The sequence below is a fragment of the Manis javanica genome, chromosome 14, assembly GCF_040802235.1.
Source record: "Manis javanica isolate MJ-LG chromosome 14, MJ_LKY, whole genome shotgun sequence".
Classification (NCBI taxonomy): Eukaryota; Metazoa; Chordata; class Mammalia; order Pholidota; family Manidae; genus Manis; species Manis javanica.
Genome location: NC_133169.1, coordinates 87,388,474 through 87,410,033, shown reverse-complemented (window position 1 = coordinate 87,410,033; position 21,560 = coordinate 87,388,474). Strand labels below are relative to the sequence as shown.

The following is a 21,560-nucleotide window of genomic DNA, read 5'->3' as shown; positions in this document are numbered from 1 at the left end:
GGGGCTTTGCCGGCAGACGCACCGCTAGCCTTTCTGGCTTTCACCTGAGGGTCGGAGGAGCCCGCGGCGCACGTGCGGCGGATACGCCCATCCCCGTGGGAGGAGGGGTCGTGCTCCGAGCCAATGAGAGCTTGGGGGGTGGGTGGAGGGTAGGGAAGTTTCCAGAGGCAGATAGAGGGGAGGTTATAAAGGGGCTACCGACGATCGTCTGGCAGAATCATGCAGTCTAAGCGGGAGTGTGAGGTAAGTGGCTGGCAGCCTGGGGGTGGGCGGGCCCCACCCGTGCAGGGAGCGGGGGCCCCGGGGGCCCAGGCGAGGTGGGGCGGGCGGCGCGGCGGTGCCCCCTTTCCACCTGCCCGTTCCCCTCAGCTCTGGTGCGAGAGAGTGAATCCAGAGAACAAGGCGGCGCTGGAGGCGTGGGTCAGGGAGACGGGCATCCGCCTGGTGCAGGTGAACGGGCAGAGGAAGTATGGCGGGCCACCCCCAGGTACGATAGTCCCAGCCGGCCCCGACCATCCCCCTTGGGGGAGGGAACGCCTCCCAGGCTTCAGGTGGGAAACCCGAACTGGGCGTTACACCCCCCATCCAAGCAGTTGAAAGTCACTGTCGGTGGCCCCTCCCCCCAACACGCCTCAAGAAAAGCAGCCAATATTAAAGTACACCTTTTCCGTGCCATCCTTGTCGCCTCAGTCACCCAGTGGTGCCAACGACCCAGCTTTCAGGCGTTGTACCCATTTCACAGAAGTTTGCTCATACGTCCCAATCGGGATCCCGAACCCGGAACGATGACGGTGCCCCTTCCCAACCCTTCCCCCAGGCTGGGTGGGCAGCCCGCCGCCGGCCGGGTCAGAAGTGTTTATCGGGCGGCTGCCGCAGGACGTGTACGAACACCAGCTGATCCCGCTGTTCCAGCGCGTGGGCCGCCTCTACGAGTTCCGCCTGATGATGACTTTCAGCGGCCTGAATCGCGGCTTCGCGTACGCCCGGTACAGCTCGCGGCGCGGCGCGCAGGCCGCCATCGCCACGCTGCATAACCACCCGCTGCGGCCCTCCTGCCCGCTGCTGGTCTGCCGCAGCACCGAGAAGTGCGAGCTGTGTGTGGACGGGCTGCCGCCGGGTCTGAGCCGCAGCGCGCTGCTGTTCGCGCTGCAGCCGCTGAGTTCCGGCCTGCAGGAGGCGCTGCTGTTGCCCAGCCCCGGGCCAGCACGCACTCAGATGGCGCTGCTCAAGTTCAGTTCGCACCACGCCGCCGCTATGGCCAAAAAGGCCCTGGTGGAAGGTAGGAGGGTGAAGGTTAAGGGGTCAGGGGAGGCGTTCTGCCAGGCACTTACTTCTGCATTTCTGAGTTTGCGACCTTACATTTCTTTGACGTAAGGTTTTTAAATTTCCAGTGGTGCTACCAGCTACCACTTAACTAAACATTTTCCGCCCATTATTTCCTGAATTAATCTTAAACATTCCAATGAAACACTGAAGGATCTTCCTCTTTAGAGATGAGCAAAATTTAAGACAAATTGACTTGCCCGAGGCAGTCCAGTCGAGCCTTTTATCCACTACAGAATTTGCTTCCTCAGTGTTGTGAAAATTAAGCAGTGCTTAGTACATTCCCTGACTCAGGTATTCACAGTAAAGGTTAGCTATTATGGTTATCAAGTAGACAAAGCCTGCATTAGCCAGTACTATTCCAAAGAAACTTAGAAGGTAGCAGTTATACCCCCTTTACAAATAAACACAATGAAATTTGGAGAAGATAGTTTAGCTTGCCCGAGGTCATGCCACCAGGAAATGGAGAGCTAGAAATTTAACCAGTCTAACTCCAAGGGGCTTAAAGGGTCTGGGGGCCTGGGCCTAGGGCTGGACCTGCTCTTATCTCTCCTTTTTCCCTGCAGGGCAGTCATGCCTCGGTGGAGAGCAGGTGGCCGTGGATTGGCTCAAGCCAGAGCTGAAGCATCATCTCCGCCTGCAGCTCTTAGGACCATCTGTCCAGTACCTACAGCCAGTAGGCAGCCAGTTAGCCCTAGCAAGGGAGAGGCTAGAGTCCCAAGGGGCTAGAGCTGCCCTGCAGCTGCTGTGCCAACGGATGAAACTGGGCAGCCCAGTATTCCTCACCAAGTGTTTGGGTGTAGGCCCTGTTGGCTGGTACCACTTCTGGTACCAGGTGGTGATCCCTGGGCATCCAGTGCCCTTCAGTGGCCTCATCTGGGTTGTGCTGGCTCCAGATGGGCAGAATGGGCATGAGGTGGCCAAGGATGCTGTGTCTGCACGGCTGCTGGCGACACTGAGTGAGTCTGGAGCCAGCCTCCTGGGGTCTGTTGGGGCTGAGGCAGGTACTGTGGTTAAGCAGTGACCCCGTCCTGTTCACAGGCAGCCTGAACAAGTAGGCATGTCAGTCTCCAGGCCTGACACAGCCTCCCATCTGGGGCAGGGCCCTATGGCACCTGGGAGGCAACTCAGGTTTGGCTAAGTTGTGGAGGGACCTTGCCCTTCCCCAGGGTCTGACCTGATTCCATCGTCTTCCACCCTTGTGTGTGTAATGCACACTCCCCTTTTCCTCCCAGAACTTAGCATGAATCTTCTTTCTTGTTTATTTGTTGGTTTTTATTTGGGGGCTGGCTGAGCCAAAGGGTCAGAAATTGGGACTTCTGTCCCCAGCACTTGGCATTCTGGTTTTGATATGAGTGTGGTTTTGAGTTTTTCTATGCTGGTTGTATTTATATTAAACCCCTGGTTGGTATACACCTGTGTCTGTGCTGTCTTGCCGCGGCTGTGGGTGTGGCTTACGCTGGTAAGAGTAAGCAGCTGCTACAAGGCGAGTACTTCCCCACAACACTGTCCTCAGTCCTGAGCCTCTGTGTATCTCCTTATGCTACACAACAGGGTATTACAAGCTCATAGGCTCTCTGGAGATCCAGCCCATGAAGGGACTGTTTCCCAGGGAGGCCCCATCTTGAGATTCAGCTCTTCCTCTCAATCACTGTCATCCTTGCTCTCCTCTCCTTCCTCCCTCAGTCCTGCAAAGAAGTCATCACTGCTCCAAGCCTTGCTGCTTAGGGCCCGCAGCTCCCCTCCCCTTTTCTTGCGCCGACGGTAATCGTCCACCACCACAGCCCGCAGCTGGGCCATGTTCCAAAACTTGAGGCGCTGGTCGTGGCCACTGCTGGCCAAGAAGCGGCCACAGTGGGAGAGGGCCAGCTCCTCCACAGGCTCCCCAGGATGCTGGCCCACACTGCCTACTACTCGGTTCGGCAAGATGTTCACAGCCCTAGGCAGAGAGAAAAGAACCTTGGGTATGGCCGGTTGGGCCTGCCATTCCTGGGATGGGAGGGTAGTCCTGCTTCTCCCACCTGATGACTCCGTCAGAGGAGCCAGTGCACAGCAGATTCTCAGTGACTGGAACCATGCAGTCAATGGACTCAGCTCTCAGGGCAAAGCGGTCACTTGTAGCCCCAAGCCCATTCCAGTTGAAGAGGTAGATGGTACCTTCACTGGAGCCACAGGCCACCTTCTTTCCACACTGCAGGGAAACAGGACAAGTTATATCTGGAGCCATATCAGACCAGGTTCCTAGCACACCCCCATCCCTCTGCACTCAGCTGTACTTTCATGAGAGTGACAGACGTCAGGTCTCCAGACTGAGGCTCTGAGAGCAGCTCAAACCGACGTCGCCTGATATTGAAGACACCAAGGCAGCCATCTCCACTGCAGAGAGAGCAGAGAAGCAGGCTTGGCCAACACTCCCAACTGAAGACATTTAACACAAGGAAGGGATGGGAAAGGTTTGGGGCTGGACCTGGCTGTCAGCAGCAGCTTCTTGGCTAGGTCCAGAGCCATGTCTGCGATGTAGTCCTCATGCTGCCGCATATCCATTAATGGGCCCTCCTTCCGCTGGTCCCACAGCCGGATACCACCTGTGTCATCCCCAGTGGCCAGAAGGTTCTCATCCACCAGCAGGAGACTGTTGATGGGGGCACTAAAGACACAGATGCAGAACTTTTTGAAGCATCATTGTCCCATTATGGACCTACCAGTCCATACCCCTGACCTCTACACAATTGGCTCCCCTTACCCATGAGCCTTGGAAATGCGTCTTTCCAGTAGGCCCTGCTCCACATCTAGAACATGGATGGCTTTGTCCTTGGAGACAGTAACAAGTTCTGGGGAAAAGATGCCCAGGTCATGAGGCTGTCACTGCTCCTTTCCCACCACCACATTGCTGGCTGCCCGCTTGTCCCCCCCAATACTCACTCTGCCCATCTTCAGAAAAGGCCACAGCTCGGCAGGACTTGAGGTGGTGACCTGAGGACCAGAGCTCCTTGGTTTCTCCCTCTTGACAGGAGTAGGAAAAGCTAGGAAGAGGAGGAAAGTGAATGACCCTGGACCCTGCTTGGGGTGCATGGAGTACAGAGATCAACTAGCCAACTGGCCACCTACTTGGGAGTTCCCTGCTTGCACACCTTGAAGCCCAAGGACCTTATCATCCATTTTCCATGAGCTTCAAATGTCTTTTTCCTATTCAATATACATTAATTCAAAGTGCATTTGCTCAGGTCTTGGTGACCTCACCCCACCCCGCCCCTGTTCATTATCCTTGACAGCTCTAGCCTGGGGAAAGATTTGATCTGACCCCAATATGGAAGCCCAGAAATATCTGCTAAATTAACGACAGAAAAACAGCCCCAGAAATCGGAGATGTAAAAATCAGGAAGGCAGGACTCTTGTATTCCATGTCTGCAGAAGCTAGAGAAAGCCAAAAACCACACACATACTGAAAAGGAGAGAAGGTTAAAACAGAGGTGGAATAGAGAGGTACCAGTCTATAAGCTTAGCTTAGAGGCAAATACCTGTCCACAAAGTATCCCCAGTGCCTGCCTCAGAGCAGATCTTCAACTAAGGCCAAATGAGTAAGTACTTAATTGCCAGTGAAGTTCAGGCAGAAATGGGTCTACTTACCGTTTGCTCTGTCCTGGGCCTAACATGACAAAGCTACTTAATAAACATTCACGAATAGGATGAGTACTTGGGAAGACGAGAGCCCTGGAAAGCTAAGGTAATGACGTGGATCAGATCATGAAGAATACGTAAACTTGGCAGACAAGGGGCAGATGTTGAAGTCTCTTTCAGGATAGACACAAAGCGGAGGGTTCCAGTAGCAGGAGACTGGCATGGCTGCATCTGAAAGACAGGCTGGACCGGGCTTGAGACCATAGAGGCCAAGCAGAGCTCTTTAATTTAGTCCTATGGGAAAAGAAACCTCCTGAATGGTCATGGGAGAAGTTAGGCTTGCCAGATGGCAGTGGCTGAGGGTAGGGAAGAGGGAACAAACTGAAACAATGGGGATGTGAAAAGTAGAGGTCCAGGGTGATCTCCAAGATTTGGCCCTGTAAATATGAATAACAGTAGAAAGGAACCCACATTTGTTCAATACAGGTGCTGAAGTGAACACTTGACCCTCTGCCAGTTATATATTATTTCCATTTTCAAAGACAAACATAACAGAAACCGGTAGGGGATTGAGATTTAAATTCATTAAATCTGATAGCACAACTCTCCTAATTAAAATAGTCAATAGCTTCTCACTGCTTCCAGCCTACATCTTTATTCAAAAGCAAACGTGTTGAGCACTTATCTTGGTCTAAAAGCAGGAGATACAATGGAGAACAGACTAGAATAGTTTTTCAAACTCCAGTCATGACCCATTAGTGAACTGCAATCAGCATTTGTGTGTTCCTGCAATCACAATAAAATAAGCCAGAAAACAAGGAAGAAGTTAAACTGTCCCTGTTTGCAGATGACATGATATTATACATAAAAAGCCCTAAAGAATCCACTCCAAAACTACTAGATCTAATACCTGAATTCAGTAAAGTTGCAGGATACAAAATTAATATGCAGAAATCTGTGGCATTCCTATACACTAACAATGAACTAGTAGAGAGAGAAATCAGGAAAACAATTCCATTCACAGTTGCATCAAAAAGAATAAAATACCTAGGAGTAAACCTAACCAAGGAAGTGAAAGGCCTGTACTCTGAAAACTACAAGACACTCATGAGAGAAATTAAAGAGGATACAATTCCCATGCTCATGGATAGGAAGAATTAATATTGTCAAAATGGCCATCCTGCCTAAAGCAATCTACAGATTCAATGCAATTCCTATCAAAATACCAACAGCATTCTTCAACAAACTAGAGAAAATCATTCTAAAATTCATATGGAACCACAAAAGACCCTGAATAGCCAAAGCAATCCTGAGAAGGAAGAATAAGTGGGGGGATCTCGCTCCCCAACTTCAAGCTCTACTACAAAGCCACAGTAATCAAGACAATTTGGTATTGGCACAAGAAGAGACCCATTGACCAATGGAACAGACTAGAGAGCCCTTATATAAACCCAACCATATATGGTCAATATATGATAAAAGAGCCATGGACACACAATGGGGAAATGACAGCCTCTTCAACAACTAGTGTTGGCAAAACTGGACAGCTACATGCAAGAGAATGAAACTGGATTATTGTTTAAACCCATATACAAAAGTAAAGTCAGAATGGATCAAAGACCTGAATATAAGTCATGAAACCATAAAACTCATACAAGACAACACAGGCAAGCATCTCCTGAATATAAGCATGAGCAACTTCTTCCTGAATGCATCTCCTCGAGCAAGGGAAACAAAAGCAAAAATGAACTCATGGGACTACATCAAACTAAAAAGTTTCTGTACGGCAAAGGACACCATCAACAGAACAAAAAGGCATCCTACAGGATGGGAGAATATATTTGTAAATAATGTATCTGACAAGGGGTTAACATCTAAAATATATAAAGAATTTACATGCCTCAACACCCAAAAAGCAAATAACCCAGTTAACAAATGGGTAGAGGATATGAAGAGACTTCTCCAAAGAAGAAATTCAGATGGCCAACAGACACATGAAAAGATGCTCCACATCACTAATCATCATGCAAATTAAAACCACAATGAGATACTACCTCACACCAGTAAGGATGGCCAGCATCGAAAAGCGTAAGAACAACAAACACTGGCAAGGATGCAGAGAAAGGGGAACCTTCCCACACTGCTGGTGGGAATGTAAACTAGTTCAACCACTGTGGAAAGCAATATGGAAGTTCTCAAAAAACTAAAAATAGAAATACCATTTAACCTGGGAATCCCACTCCTTGGAATTTACCCAAAGAACACAACTTCTCAGATTCAAAAAGACATATGCATCCCTATGTTTATCGCAGCACTTTTTACAATAGCCAAGATATGGAAGCAACCTAAGTGTCATCAGTAGATGAATGGATAAAAAAGAGGTGGTACATATACACAATGGAATACTATTCAGCCATAAGAAAGAAACAAATCCTACCATTTGCAACAACATGGATTGAGCTGGAGGACATTATTCTCAGTGAAATAAACCAGGTGGAGAAAGACAAGTGCCAAATGATTTCCCTCATTTGTGGAGTATAACAACGAAGCAAAACTGAAGGAACAAAATAGCAGCAGACTCACAGACTCCAAGAAGGGACTAATGGTTACCAAAGGGGAGGGGCATGGGAGGGCAGGTGGGGAGGGAGGGAGGGAGAAGGGGATTGAGGGGTATTATGTTTAGTACACATGGTGTGGGGGATCACGGGGAAAACAGTATAGCACAGAGAAGGCAAATAATGAATCTGTGGCATCTTATTACACTGATGGACAGTGACTGCATTGGGGTATGGGAGGGGACTTGATAATATGGGTAAATGTAGTAACCACATTGTTTTTTCATGTGAAACCTTCATAAGATTGTACATCAGTAATACCTTAGTAAACAATTTTTTTTTTAAAGCCAGAAAATGTCAGTGATTCACACACAAAGTAAAAGTGTGAAGGGAGGTTTAAAAATGAAAACTTTTTTTTTTTTAGTGGTAGCAACTAATAGGTAATCCAATTTATCTGGGGCTTGGAGGAAAGGTGAAGAGATACTGAGAACTGAGGGACAGTGGGTACAAGTGAGGGGAAGGGAGTTTCCAAGTAGAAGGAATTATATGTGTAAAGTTGCTGAGGCTTCAAGACACATTTAAAATGTAAGGGTGAATGAGCACAGAAAGCAAAGGAGAAACGGACCAAGGGCCAGAGTCAAGGCCCGGAATGCCGGATTAATTCTGCCTTAATCCTAAAAACAAAGGTTAACTATCGAAGGGTTATTAATGAAGGAAGTGAGGTGGTTGGATTTGTGTTTGTGAAAGATCAGTTAAAGTGGACAAAAAGCAAAAGCAGCGGGCCCCATTGAGCCTGTTTCAGGCTGAATATAATAATCCCTTAGCGGGTAACAGTGTCCTGAACGCCTCTTGTCCTACTGTCTCCAGGCTCCGTCACTACATTTCAGCCACTTTGTCTTCTTTTCGGTTCTTTCAAAAGGTTCCTGGGGTAATTGGTTTAAAGCCGAGTGTTACTGAACAAATCGGACCAGATGAGTCCTGCAAAATTTGTCTCCCTACAACTTTCCTCGTCCCGGCTCCATCCCTGGAGAGCCTCCAGACAAAGCAGCTCCCGCACCTACCACGCTCGCCACGGCCCCGGCCCTGCCCCACACTTACATGAACACGTCCCCATCCACGTCCCCGGCCGCCAGGAGATCTCGGGCAGGATGGAAGGCCAGCCCACTGGCAGGGGCTTCCAGCACGATGTCTTCCGGGGTGTCCCGGATACGGGCCGGGGCTTCCAAGGAGTCGGGATCCTCCTCGTCGCTCCCATCTTCCACGGGCTTCTCCTCACACGTGCGGTCCATGCACTGGAGGATTTCGCGCCCAGCAGTAGTTGGGCAGTAAGCCCAGAAACGAAACACACAGCGATAGCAGTGGCCCAGGGAACCTACTCCAACTCGGGAGAAGGGGGACCGGAAGTGACGCCAAGGCGTTCTCCAAAACCGGAAAAGGCGGCACCGGCTGCAGAAGATACAGGTGGAGTGTGGTCCCGAGGCCCGCCCCCAAGACCGGCTGCTTACTGTGTTGCATGGTCTCTTCCAGCTAGACTGAGCTACCGACAATCTCCTCCTTGGTTCCTTCACATAGAATTGGGAACTCGTTTAATCCTTTCTCCTCGTCCTGACCGAGTTCGACAGTTTGGTACTCCCTCCGCCAACAGTAAGGAGGATTTTATGCCTTCGGGATGCGAGAGGGGACACCAGTCTTTCTCGGCTTGGTGAAACCCAAGAGTATGACAAGCGGCAGCCAGGTTGGTCAGGAAACCGCAAAAGCACACGCAAGAGAATTTGACATGAGGCGGAAGTGGACAGCAGGCACCCGCTCACATGCTGCTACCCTCCATGCTAATTACAGATTCGTGTCCAGAGAATAGCGTCCTGCCTGATCCAACAGCTTAACTTAGTGGTCTGGGCTATCAATGCTCAGAGATGGCAAGGATTTGTTGAAGAGGAAAAAGGGCACAACAGTTCACATTCTGGACATTCCAGTTACCAAAGGTTCTGCAAGGATGGGGGCACCCTGTATGGTAGGGCGGATAAGGGGTAGGAGCCCCTGCAGTTGAAGAGAACCTTCTCATACTGCTGTGGTACTAAGCCTTCTAAGACATCTTTATATGCTCATGTGCAAGCCTCGTAGTGAGAAGTGAAAAGTGAGGTTAAGGATCTCAAAGAGGCTACAGGTCTCCCGTGTGATTGGAGAAGTTGCTGTTTGGTGTTGGGAATCCTTTGTGGCCAACCAGAGGGCTTGTCACTTCCACAAGGCTTGGTAGTACCAGCAGAAAGTGATTTTAAACTGGCAGTAAATCCCCAGGTCTTAATCTTAGGGACCCTCCAGAGGTATCTAATTTGAGCAAGGTCTCTGTGACCTTTTTCCTAATTGGGACCTCTGCCTACAATCATGAAACCATCAAAGTGTTTTAAATTAGCCATTCTAGGTGCTACTGCAGACAGCACTTAACTTCAGCCTCCTGGGTGCTATGCACAAAGCTGGCTTCCTCAAAAAGTCCTTGCCCTATCAAGGTGAAAGTGACCAAAGGCCAGACAACCGATAAGGTAGCCTAGCTTTCCTTGGATCTGGTGAGCCCACAGATCTTAACTAGGCTCAAGGCAGGCAGTGGCAGCTGGATAGCCAGTCAGAAAGTGGTGACCCTTACTGATAAGTACTAGCTACTGACAATAAGCAGAGAGGAGGGAAAGGGTGGGTATGGGGTGGTTCAGACATCAGAGAACCTAGCCTGAGCCTTAACAGTTTCCAGGGTATTTAAGGGTATCAAACCCTTCTGGCCTAGGACTGGGCTTCCCCAAGGTTACCTCTTCAGCCAGGGAAGCAGTGATTTGTGTTTGGGATTACTAAAGCTCCCTGGAGGGCACAAACTCAAAAGGTTTTTGTTCCCACAAGCAAATATCATCAGTTGCCTTTACTTAAAGCCCAGTCCTGCACAATCTTGAAATCAGATTGGCAGCCCAGTAGGCTGACCCCTAATTGCCAGAGAAACCCTGCCCCAAGAGTAGGCCCCAAAGGGGCTTGAATGGGTCTGACATGTAAGACCAATAATCCTTATGTCCTTTTATCCATGTCTTGCCAGCAATCAGGGTCATTCTTCCCTTCCCTTCCTCTGTCTAGGATCTAGAACTACAGTTCAGTGAAGAACTGAGCTTTCTTCTGATTTTTATACAATCAAGGAATTAGTAGCCCTCTTCATACTTCTGGGGACCTCGTGGGAGGATGCTCAACACAGAGAAGACAGCAGGTTAACCAATTTTAATGGTACCAAATGACAATACAATAAAATTTTATATACATTCACAAAAAAACCACTCTCCAACGTTTCTGGAAATTACAGAAAACAAGCAGTGGAGAGCACATCCTTGTGGAGATTCTCCTTGGAGTTCGAACTGGAGATCAGTATTTTGGTCTTTTCACTTCAACCCTGAAATGGAAGGAGAAATAGTCAGTATGATCAATACTCGAAACAAATCCCACCAGTGCCACAGAAGAACATGCTGCTCACCCATCAGCCTCCATCTTTTTCCTCTTCTCAATGATCTGCAAAAAGCACAGTTATAGCCCACAGTTATCCTTCTAGTCCAAGGCAAAAACTGACCTCTCCCACTTTCACGGCTCTCTAAACCCCTGCCTGTTCCTGGATCTGAGGGCCAGTGTCACCTCCCAGCTGAAGCCCTCCCACGCAAGAGGCAGCCCCACTTACTGCACTAATCTTTTTCCATTGGCGATCAAGCTCTGCCTTGTCATTGGTTTCCTTGAAGCGCCTGGTTTTCCGCCCTTCTGACATTTTGATGCCATACTGGAATGCAGCCCTAAGGGGAAATAAGGGCAGTTGGGAGAAGACATTAGAAGTTGCATGGCTACGGCAAGGTATTTCGAGAGGGCCCTGCATCAGAAAACCTATTTGGGAATGTCTCAGGGACTAACACCCTCCAACCCGGTATGGGCTAGCCCAACCCATCCCTCTCCTACTCCTTGTCTGTATTTAACACTGACTCACTTGGGCAAAGCCTCTTTGTTGTTCATGTATTCGCTGTATTCCTCCTGGGTATCAAAGTCCCAGCGGCCTAAGGGGCCCTTCTTGTTACCCTGTTGCAGAACAGAAGTGGGGAAAAGGCAAGGTAGAGACGTCAGTGGAAATGGAATTTAGCCCTTGAATAAAGCCATGCTTTCATACAATTCCATTTCATCATTCATAAATCCTACCCTAATGAATAATAAATGCTTACTATGTACTTACTCTGTGCCAGCACTACTTTAAACACTAAATACATACTTAATTCTCTCAAAACCCCATTGAGAACTATACTTCTCTCCATTTCCTGATGAGGAAACTGAGGCATAAGCAGTAAAGTTGGCAAGGTCACAAAACTAAGAAATGGTAGAGCCAGGGTAAGGTTCCAAGATGGAATTAAACCATGCTCTTAGCCACTGAAGTACACAGAGAACAAGGAAAAAGTAGATGAAATTTTTTCACCATTAATGCTGTTAAGTATTTGTTGGGGTATTTTTGTTTCTGCTTTAAGACTTAAAGGAAAAAGTTCAATCCTGGCTAGAATAAAATTCAGTTATTTTCTAAAGACTAAAATTCTTTGTGCTCTTTTGCTTATGCACTAAAGGCTTTCTTAATACCTAGGATGAAAATCAAAGCCTGGTACTTTGTAGGAAAAAAAAATTTTTTGACCCTTTCTTATTTGATTTTGTATAGACACTTTAAAACAGTTGAGCTGCCCATGACTCCACAAAGCTGCTACTTCCACTGCTGCAGCTGAGGGAAGGTGAGGCCCAGTAAATGAGACACAGATCTGTTGGGAGTGAGAATAGGATATGTGCTAAAGAGTAACCTCCCAAGAGCCCCCACCCATCCTTCCATCTCCACACCTGGTCCATTTTGCTGTAATCCACCTCCTCGTCACTGTCTACAGCCATATCATCCATCCTAAAGAAAACAGTTAAACAGATGCTTTATCCAGAAATTGCCCAACTTAGAGGCTAGGAATATACCTAGGAATGACCATCCCCCTAGACCTCCCACTTAGGGCCTAATAGTTTGAAGTAGGAAGGGCCCCTAAGAACTCAGGAGATCAAATTTCTACCACACCTCCCCTCCCCCAACTTGTTGTCCCATCACCCCTGCCTCCCTTCTTTAACAATCTCACATACGTGGCTGGGTAGCACTCAGCATAACTGTTGGACATGCCAAAGAAATCTCCCAGCTGCTTCTTATCCTCTGGCTTCTTCAGCGTACGCTATGTTAAAGAAAACAATTCTACCCATAGCAGAGAAGTGTCAAGCAGGAAGAGCGCGGGGCTGGAACCTCCGACATGAAAACTAAAGAGGGCTGTGAACTTGAATGGGTCCTCGAGAAACTGAAGGTCATAATAACATCCTTTCTGTCCAAATATAACAGAGAAGGGTGGGTGGAATTGGTGTGGGGGTGTGGGGAAGCAGGGAGGCAGGTGGAGTTGGAATGAAAAGAGAGCAGCAGTTCTCCAGAACCCAGTAACATATTGAAATAAAGGATATGACTCAGTGCCTTCCCAGCCAGTAGACCCAGCAAACTTTTCATTGATTGACTTGATCAATTCCTTGGCAGACCCAGGTCCTGGGAAAAAGAGAACTCAGTTCACACTGAAACAGGTATTTACAACCTCTTCCCACAACATACTTGCAACCTGTGGCTTTCATAAAAATATTTTTTTCAGCAACAGAGCCCTTTCAGCTAACAAAATTTTTTAATTCCAACGAATGAGCTACTCTGGTTGAATAGGGTAGTGTACCCAGAATATGCCCACTCAACCTGCCTCACATCCTCAGAGCCCCACAGATGACAGAAACTCCGGACTCATCATCTGTCTATTCCATTAAGCAAGACATGTACAGATTTTGTGAGAACCCAGATTCAGGAAGTTCCCAACCCCACCCTTGCCAGCTCTGAGGTCTAGGTCAGACTCTCAGCCAAGAGGAAAGCTGCCAGAGCCAGTGCAAGATGCCTTGGCTACAACCCACCTTTGTCGACATCCATGGGCTGGAAAGAAAACAGAAATTGAAGTGAGTGTTACCATGAGGGATTTCTATTCGTCCCTCCAAGTCTGAATCAATTTCCCACCCCACCTTGCTCCCATATTCCAGGACGGTTCCTACCCAGCTGCTGCTATGGAAGCCATGAGATGCCTGTGTAACAGAGACCCTGTACCTGGCTCGGCAGGCACAGAGATGGGCAGCTCCACCATGTGGTACCAGGAGCCACATCTCACCTCATCATCCACTTTTGGCTTCTCAAAGTAGCTGTGCCTCTTTTTCTCTTCTTCTCTCTCCCGCTCCCGCTCTCGCTCCCGCTCTCTGTCACGGTCCCTGTCTCTCTCCCGATCACGCTCCCGTTCCCGGTATCTCTCCCGCTCCTTGTCCCGAGGCATCTTGGTGGTGGAGGGCACATAATCCCCAATGTCTTCGAATATACTAGGAAAACAGAGACGGCTAGCTGCCAACCACGTCCCTGGTCATTTCTCCAGATTCTTACACCAAGGCCTCCCCAAAATGCCCAAGGAAAGAAACATAGAGCCCCTTCCTTCCCCAAACCAGATGACAGGGGCTAGGATACATACTTCATGTCAGCCTCAGGGGGTTTCTTCTCCTCCAGCTTCCCTAAAAAGTAAAGAGAGGAGTGAGAAAAACACTCCTGAGTTCATTTCGCTCAGCCTCCCCATGTGCTCCAGCTCTCACTCTGCTTGGAAGGTGGAACAACAAAGGCTACCCATACTATCCCTCCCCAGGCCTCACAGCTGACGCACTGCTTTGAGTAGGTCAAGCAGACAGAAACCGGATGTGCCCATCCCTTTGCCAGTGCTCCACTGCTCCCATTTTTCTCTGCTCCCCAGGAGCCTCCCGGTGTTCTGGAGACAAAAAGCTCCAGGAGACCTTGGTTCCATCCTCACATGCCCTTCCAGGGTTAAGGTTTCTCTCCCTAACCCTCCTGGTTACCTTTATCCTTTTTCTTGAGCTTCTTGTTGCGGGTACCCTGCCTCAGGTAGGAAAGGATCTGGGTGAGCTTGCTGATGACAATGTCATTTGTGGTCAGTGTGGTCTGGGCCTGAAAACCACAAGTAGCAAGAATGTCATCTCACAGAGCAAGAATATCTTCATTCATTCACTTAACAAATAAGAGTTAGAATTAACCAGATGAAAACAGGGAAAGGTTTTGTGGAAGGCCATTCCTGAGAGATTAAACAGCACTAAGGGTCAAAAGTGAATCTAGCACATTCAAGCAAGCCCGGATTATGAGAGAACAAACACCTGGGAAACATGGTGAAAAGAGGCTGGAAAGGCCAGAAGCTGCAGGGACTCGTGGGCTACGATAAAGATGTGTGCTCTTTATCCTAATAGTGAGGAACTATTGAAGAAAGCTTCTAAACTGGTGAGACTAAAATTCACCCTTGGCCAGGTGTAAAAATAATAATAGAAGAGAGGATAGTGAGACTATGGGGGGATGGAAATGTTTTAAAATTTACTGTGATGGTAGTTGCACAACTATGAATCTACTAAAGGCCACTGAATTGTACACTTTAAAGGGCAAACTGCATGGGATGTGAATTAATATCTCAGTAATAATTAAAAAGTAAATAAAATATTGTAAGAAAAAAGAGAAGTAGGAAAACCAATCAGGAGCCTCTTTTAATAGTTCCAGCAAGAGAAGATGGCTTAGATGGATGTCACTGGAGAAAAGGAAATGGATTCAATTGAGGCCAAAAATGGACAGGACCTGGGAATGGGTTAAATGTGGCAGAAGAGATCCAGGACAGAAGTGGAGATGATTCCCAGGTTTGAGGCTCAGGTCACTCACCTCCATAGTGGGACAATCCGCTTTGCTGCGGATAAGAGTGGTGGGGATGTCTGTGTCAGCATACTCATCATCGAGGTCTACCACGTAAGCCATGCGGCCTGGCAGAAAGAGCTCATTCCTCTCATACGCTTTGCTCTTGAAGAGCATGCGGTAAACGTTGCGGCCTACAAAGAGGAAGGGCAGCAAGGAGCCAGTGAGAACCTTTGTAACAGCTGCCATTGATTAGTAAGTGCTCACTCTGTACCAGCCACCTTGCCGCATGCTATGCATACTTTGCTTCATTCAAACTTCATAACAGCCCTGCGAGGTAGGCATCACTGTCTCCTTTTAACTGGTAAGAATACTGAGAGTTAAGTGATTTACCAATAGTCACACAGTTACCAAGAGACAGAACAAAGACTGGGACAAGCAGTCTAACTCCAAAGCCTGAGCTCCTATCCGCTCTTCTATATTGCCTTCCCAAGGGCACTGGGTGCCCAGCATGGCATTAGGCCCTGCGAGGAAGAAGGGTGAGGTTTAAGGTAATACTGATGATGATGGAGAAGCCAACTTTACCACATGTTCAATATGATAGGCCCACTGCATATATACACCCCAATAATCCCATTGGTGAATATTAACCCCATGTTTGTAGATGGATAAACAGGCACTAAAAAGTGAAATAACTGGCTAAAAATCACACTCCTAGTGTGGTTTCATCCTCAGGATTCAAATACAGGTCTCCCTGACTGCAGATTCTGAGCTTTTAATCACCAACCATGCTACCTCTCTTAATGCATAAGCCCCAGTCTGCGAGAGCTTCCAACCTGAAGAGACATTAATAACATACGAAATAATGAAGTCCAAATCTGAGTTCTACTGGACTATTTTATAGGAACTAGCTGGTTTGGGGGTAAAAAACAAAGGCAAGGGTGAGGGAAAGGGGAAGCCTATCCTGCCTGCAGCATTAAATTCCCTATATAAGAAGAAAACAAATCCTACCATTTACAACATGGATGGAGCTGGAGGGTATTATGCTCAGTGAAATAAGCCAGGCGGAGAAAGACAAGCACCAAATGATTTCACTCATATGCGGAGTATAAGAACAAAAGAAAACTGAAGGAACAAAACAGCAGCAGAATCACAGAACCCAAGAATGGACTAACAGTTACCAAAGGGAAAGGGGACTGGGGAGGGTGGGAAGGGAGGGAGAAGTGGGGGGAACACGGGGAGGGCTGTGCAACACAGAGAAGACAAGCAGTGATTTTATAGCATCTTACTACACTGGACAGTGACTAATGGGGTATGTGGGGGGGACTTGGTGAAGGGGGAAGTCTAGTAAACACAATGTTCCTCATGTAATTGTAGATTAATGATACCAAAAAAAAAATTCCCTACAATACACACAGAACGCACAACCACTTGTGTAGAAATTGTACTCACCCAAACGTGTTTTAAATTCAATTTTATTCTCAGGATCTTCATCTTTCCTGAAAAGACAAAAATAATATTTTTGCTAAATATGTTCCTACTTTAGGTCCCACTTTTCTAAACCCTCAATCTCTCCCCGATGTTTCCTTACTTGGTTTCCTTCTGGGGCTTTTCCATCAGTTCTTCTTCCTCTTTCTCTTTGCTGGCAATCTCAGCTCGTACCTAACAGAAAAGCAAGTAAGGGTTAGACACTGATTCATTTGATGCTTATTTACTGAACATCACTATACCGCACTGTACCAAGACTAAGAGCTCAGCACTAAATGAGACAACATAGTTCTTGCCCTAATGGAGCTCATAGCAGGAGAGACGAACAAACTCAAACAGCAAAGCGTGGTAACAGCTGTGATTCAGTAAAATAGAAGAGTTACACAAGAGTGCAGGAAGTGGGAGATGACAGAGTGGGGGGACATAACCATACCTGGGTGATCGGGGAAGGTTTCCCCAAGAAAATAAAACCAAGGCTGGGAGTTGCAGGATGAGTAGCAATTAGTCCTGCACAAAGGCTACCATTAGCCATTCTAGATGGTCTGAGCCAACAGCAGCCTCCCTCACCTCGAAAGGCCCATACAGGAGCACTGAGCACCCTAAGATTACTTCCACTCACCCACAGAGGCTCACCTTTTGAAGCAGAGCAAAATCCAAGCCTTTCACCAAATGGGTGTGCTCCATGTCACCACCCAAGAATTTGGACTCCTGGATCAACTGTCTTCTCTTCTCCGCAGCTGATTTGTCCCTGTATAATGAAAAAGGCCACAACAGAACAATTCCTTTGTAGGTGGCAAGTACCTCTTGATATGGCTTGGCATGGGCTGCAGAGTGGGGAAAGTAGGAAGAATTGACACTGCGATCGCGTGACTCCGGAATGCTGAGGGAAGCAGGCCCTGGCCGCGCGGTACTCACGCCTCGGCAGTGGGGCCCACAGCCCGGTAGTTAGCTGTGGTGCTGATCAACTCGGTCTCCTCATAATCTTTGTTCACACCATCTCGCCGTTCCTTGGCACGGTCCCGGTACTTCTCTGCAAGTTCTCTTTCTCTCTCAATTTCTTGTTGGCGAAGCTTGGCGTAATAGCTGTGACCAGAGGAAGGCAAAAGTGTAAGGCTCACCCACTGCTGTATCTCAAGGTCAGCAGAATTGTTCCTGCCTATTTCCCTTTACCTTCACCCAACTCCATGGTGGAAGTTCATAAACGTCCTGGAAGAACCGCTAGCCAACTCTTGATAGGCCTCAAAAGCACAGCATCATCTTCCAGCTCAGATATACTATTCCAGTGCCACCACACAATATTCTGTCACTTCAGAATTCTTTAATACCACCCAACTGTGTATCACTGAGTCTCTATAGGTATGATACCACCACAGGGCAACCGGGAAGTCATCTAAATTTTTATCACTTTCCACATTTCAACTGAAAACAAACCTTTCCTTGCTGGTCCTCTGCCAGAAGAGAGGAAAAGCAAAGCACCAGATCTAAAAAGTTTAGTATCCTTTAAATAATAACAATGATGATGGCAGCCAAGATTTAATGGGTGGTTACTAGAAGCCCAGGTACTGACACTAACTGTTTACATGTGTGCTATCACAGCTGCTCCTCATGACAACCTGATGAGTTATTATCACTATCTCCAGTCTACCCATGAGAATATTGAGGATTAGAAAGATTAAGCAAAATGCCCAAGGTTATCCGGCTATAAACTGGTAAAGATGAAAATAAAACACTGCAGGCTGACTCCAGAGCCCTAAACTGCCACTCTACATATCACCCCTCTCCATTATGAGACCAGAGAACCTCAAGATAACAGAGGAAAACCTAGCCTCATAACTAGGCCCTCCTCCTTTTTCCCAAACACTGTCACCTTAAAAACCCAACATTCTTCCATTGTTCCTTCACCTTTTCTTTTTTCTCCTTCGTGCAGCAGGGTCTTCATCCTCATTATACTCCCTTGGCATCCTGGAAAAGAAAGAAACTCACTAATAGCAAAATACTGCTACAGTGCTAGAGACCGCAAAAAGTGGCTTTGAAGACTGACGAAAGGCCTAGAATACTGACCAAAGCAACAGTTTCATCCAGCAGAGATCTATGTCAGTATCTGTAGATGAGTGGTTCTCAAGCTTTAAAAGCATCACGACCCCCTAACAGACTACATATCCCCAAATGTCTAAGATTACATATCCCCAAATGTCTACCCCAGGAATCTGAGACTGTAGGACTGGAATGGCCCTGAAACCTGCCCATTTAGGCACCAGGTTCCTTTGGAACATCCATGGAACACTCTGAGAAAAAATGAGATCCTAGAGCATCCCCCCTAGAGCATCTTCATTAACACTTCAATCTCCAGATAGAGAGAATCAGAACCACAGGCTTCAAAAAAGAACTAGCCTTCCAGTTCCAAAAACATCTAGTTCAGTAATTTTCGGTAGGAAGGAAATGGGAGACAGTTTAGATCACCCGAGAACTTACTCATGGTGCCGTGACTTAGAGGGCGGTGCAGAGGTGGGTGCAGCCCTTGGGGTCATGAGGAGTTTCCTGAAGTCTTCATTGGTGAGTTTCGATCTATAAGGCAAAGACTTAAAAAATTAGTACCCAACAAGAATTGAAAAAGGATTATGTAAAAAAAACATGGTTAATTTTACTGGAAATGAGGGAAATACAAATTAAAACAAAGATGACACTTTTAACCCATCAGACTGTTAATTATTAAAAAGCTTGGTAAATCAAGTATAAGTGAGAATTTGACAAGTAGATACTCTCATATATTGCTGATGGGACATAAATCAGGATAGCCCATTTGGAGAGCAATTTGGCAGTATCTATTAAAATCTAAGTGTGCATATCCTATAACCCGCAACTCCATTTATCTATATTTAGTCTGGCCAATTGCTGGCCTATTAAAAACAATTTAAATGTCCACTAACTTGAGACTAACTAAACTTTGACAGTGCTTCCCAAATGTGAGACAGGTATCAATCATACTACACGAAAAAAATCTGAACTGGAACAGTGATAAGGACTCTTAACTCCTTCAACAAACTTTAATCAGGCCACCCTAAAACAAAACCCCTTCTGATATGCCTCTTCTTGGCCTGCTGAGCCCAGCTTTAGGAAAGAATCCTAAGTCTCCCCAGTCTTGAAAACTTTATTCAAGACTACTGTAATAGGAGTCAAGACTATTTGCAATAGGAGAAAGGGACTGAAACTCAACTCTGAATTCAACAGGGACAATGGGGACTTACAGAAAATGACAAAGAGGAACTTGGTGAGGTATCAAGGGTGAGGTGGAAAAGAAACCTGATTAGATTTCAAGGGTTAGGGGAGAAGGAGCTTGACTGGATCTCCTTGACTGGCTGAAGAGATTTTTCAGAAATTGGCCCAGTCAAAATCAGACCTTGGGAAAACCAACTAAAGTGAGGTCAAAGGGAGTCCTTGTCACTGCCATGACAATATTCTCCAAGACATTAAGTGAGAGAAAAAAGAAACTGTCAAAATTAGATATATGTGATATAACACCATTTAGTTTCAGTACGTCAACTAGCAAAGCAATAATGTATTTTCCTCAAATATGCACGTATGTATACAAATGCGTTTAAAAAGAGTAAAAAGATACATATAAAAAAGGTTACCTCTAAGAAAAGGACTGGAGTTGGGAATGTTATCAAAGAGAACTTCACCCTTACTTTTAATGAATTCCTGTAATAATGTGTAATTAAACAACAACTTTAAAAACAAGCACCCTACTTGCCAGAATTTCCCCTCTAATACTCTTATAAGCAGTTGGCCTGATCTAGTTAAAGTTCACAGAGATAAAGGGACAAGGGGTACAATTTCTGGCCATCCTTACTTACAAGACATTAAGAATTCTTCCACCTTCACTACCACCACTCTACTCACTGCCCGGCTCATGCCCATAGTCCTACATCAAAACACTCACTGGTGGAAGGAGTGGGGATCGTCCACATCGTGTCCATCGGGAGCCAAAGGGTTGGAGAAAGGCTCGCCTAAGAAAAAGAATTAATATTAATTTAGTCAATCTCTTTTATGTCGGTTCTTGAGCAAAAACCGGGGATTTAGTAGTGAACAATGCAGATGTTTTCCTGTCAAACTGCTCACAATCTAGTGAGGAAGAAAGACAAGAACAGAGACAGTTACGAAAAAAATGTTCTAAGTGCTGGGGAAAATAACAAGAAGCTGTGGAAAGCTGAAAACGGCCCCTAAACCAGCGCGGGAAGATCAGCAAAGAATTCCTACAGATGATATCTAAGATACTCAAGATTAAGTGATGGGGAGGGGGGAGAGTCTACAGATAAAGCACTCGTCGTCCCTTGGGGCACGGACAAGGCTTAAATACGGAGTTTGGGGCTGAACGGCCTCCCTCGGGCCCCAGAGGCCTCGCCAGGCTCCAAGCGTCCCACTCTCTCAAACCTCACGCACACACCCGACTTAAGCTCTCAGGCCAAAATAATGCGCCAACGTCCCGAGTCCCGCGAGGAAGAAAGGACTGATAACACAAGCCTTACTATCTCGTTCCGGCATTTTGACGGTGGGGTTTAAACGCCAGCAACACTAACGGTCCGGCAACAACACAGAAGCGACAGGTTTTGGCCCACAATGCACCTCAACAACCAACCCACGATGCCTTGCGTTCCCCAGCCTTTCCGCAACCGCCAGATCGCGGTGAACTGGAGGACGATCTGATTGGTGCCCTGCACGATGCTTTTATGGCATTGGCTAAAGTTTACCCTCCAACGTCAGCCGACCTATCGCGA

The 21,560-nt window shown here is 47.1% G+C and overlaps 3 protein-coding genes across 6 annotated transcripts; 1 reads left to right on the top strand and 2 right to left on the bottom strand.

Moving 5' to 3' along the window:
• The first annotated feature begins 119 nt into the window (after positions 1–119).
• Positions 120–2,736, top strand: DND1 (DND microRNA-mediated repression inhibitor 1). Of its 2 annotated transcripts, XM_073221817.1 has the most exons (4): positions 120–243; positions 370–487; positions 818–1,279; positions 1,890–2,736. In XM_073221817.1, the coding sequence occupies exons 1-4, from the start codon at positions 220–222 to the stop codon at positions 2,345–2,347; spliced, it is 1,062 nt and encodes a 353-aa protein (XP_073077918.1). In that variant the 5' UTR covers positions 120–219; the 3' UTR covers positions 2,348–2,736. The 2 variants fall into 2 exon arrangements, with proteins under 2 accessions (XP_073077918.1, XP_073077917.1); XM_073221816.1 differs by having other exon boundaries at positions 220–487.
• WDR55 (WD repeat domain 55) lies at positions 2,607–8,908 on the bottom strand. Of its 3 annotated transcripts, none has more exons than XM_037015940.2 (8): positions 8,595–8,725; positions 4,951–5,184; positions 4,246–4,346; positions 4,067–4,154; positions 3,791–3,970; positions 3,600–3,699; positions 3,345–3,514; positions 2,607–3,262 (listed from the first exon to the last, which is right to left on the bottom strand). In XM_037015940.2, exons 2-8 carry the CDS (start codon positions 4,974–4,976, stop codon positions 2,968–2,970), a joined length of 960 nt encoding a protein of 319 aa, XP_036871835.2. In that variant the 5' UTR covers positions 4,977–5,184; positions 8,595–8,725; the 3' UTR covers positions 2,607–2,967. The 3 variants fall into 3 exon arrangements, with proteins under 3 accessions (XP_036871835.2, XP_036871836.2, XP_017507632.2); XM_037015941.2 differs by having other exon boundaries at positions 4,951–5,172; positions 8,595–8,723; XM_017652143.3 differs by lacking the exon at positions 4,951–5,184 and having other exon boundaries at positions 8,595–8,908.
• A 1,819-nt stretch (positions 8,909–10,727) lies between these two features.
• Positions 10,728–21,467, bottom strand: IK (IK cytokine). The gene is made up of 20 exons (XM_073221809.1): positions 21,312–21,467; positions 20,726–20,792; positions 19,258–19,350; positions 18,688–18,747; positions 17,701–17,868; positions 17,419–17,533; positions 16,889–16,959; positions 16,750–16,796; positions 15,328–15,491; positions 14,469–14,577; positions 14,093–14,132; positions 13,745–13,946; positions 13,497–13,515; positions 13,015–13,092; positions 12,651–12,732; positions 12,369–12,426; positions 11,488–11,576; positions 11,191–11,299; positions 10,993–11,027; positions 10,728–10,911 (listed from the first exon to the last, which is right to left on the bottom strand). Exons 1-20 carry the CDS (start codon positions 21,325–21,327, stop codon positions 10,884–10,886), a joined length of 1,650 nt encoding a protein of 549 aa, XP_073077910.1. The 5' UTR covers positions 21,328–21,467; the 3' UTR covers positions 10,728–10,883.
• Positions 21,468–21,560: the final 93 nt, after the last annotated feature.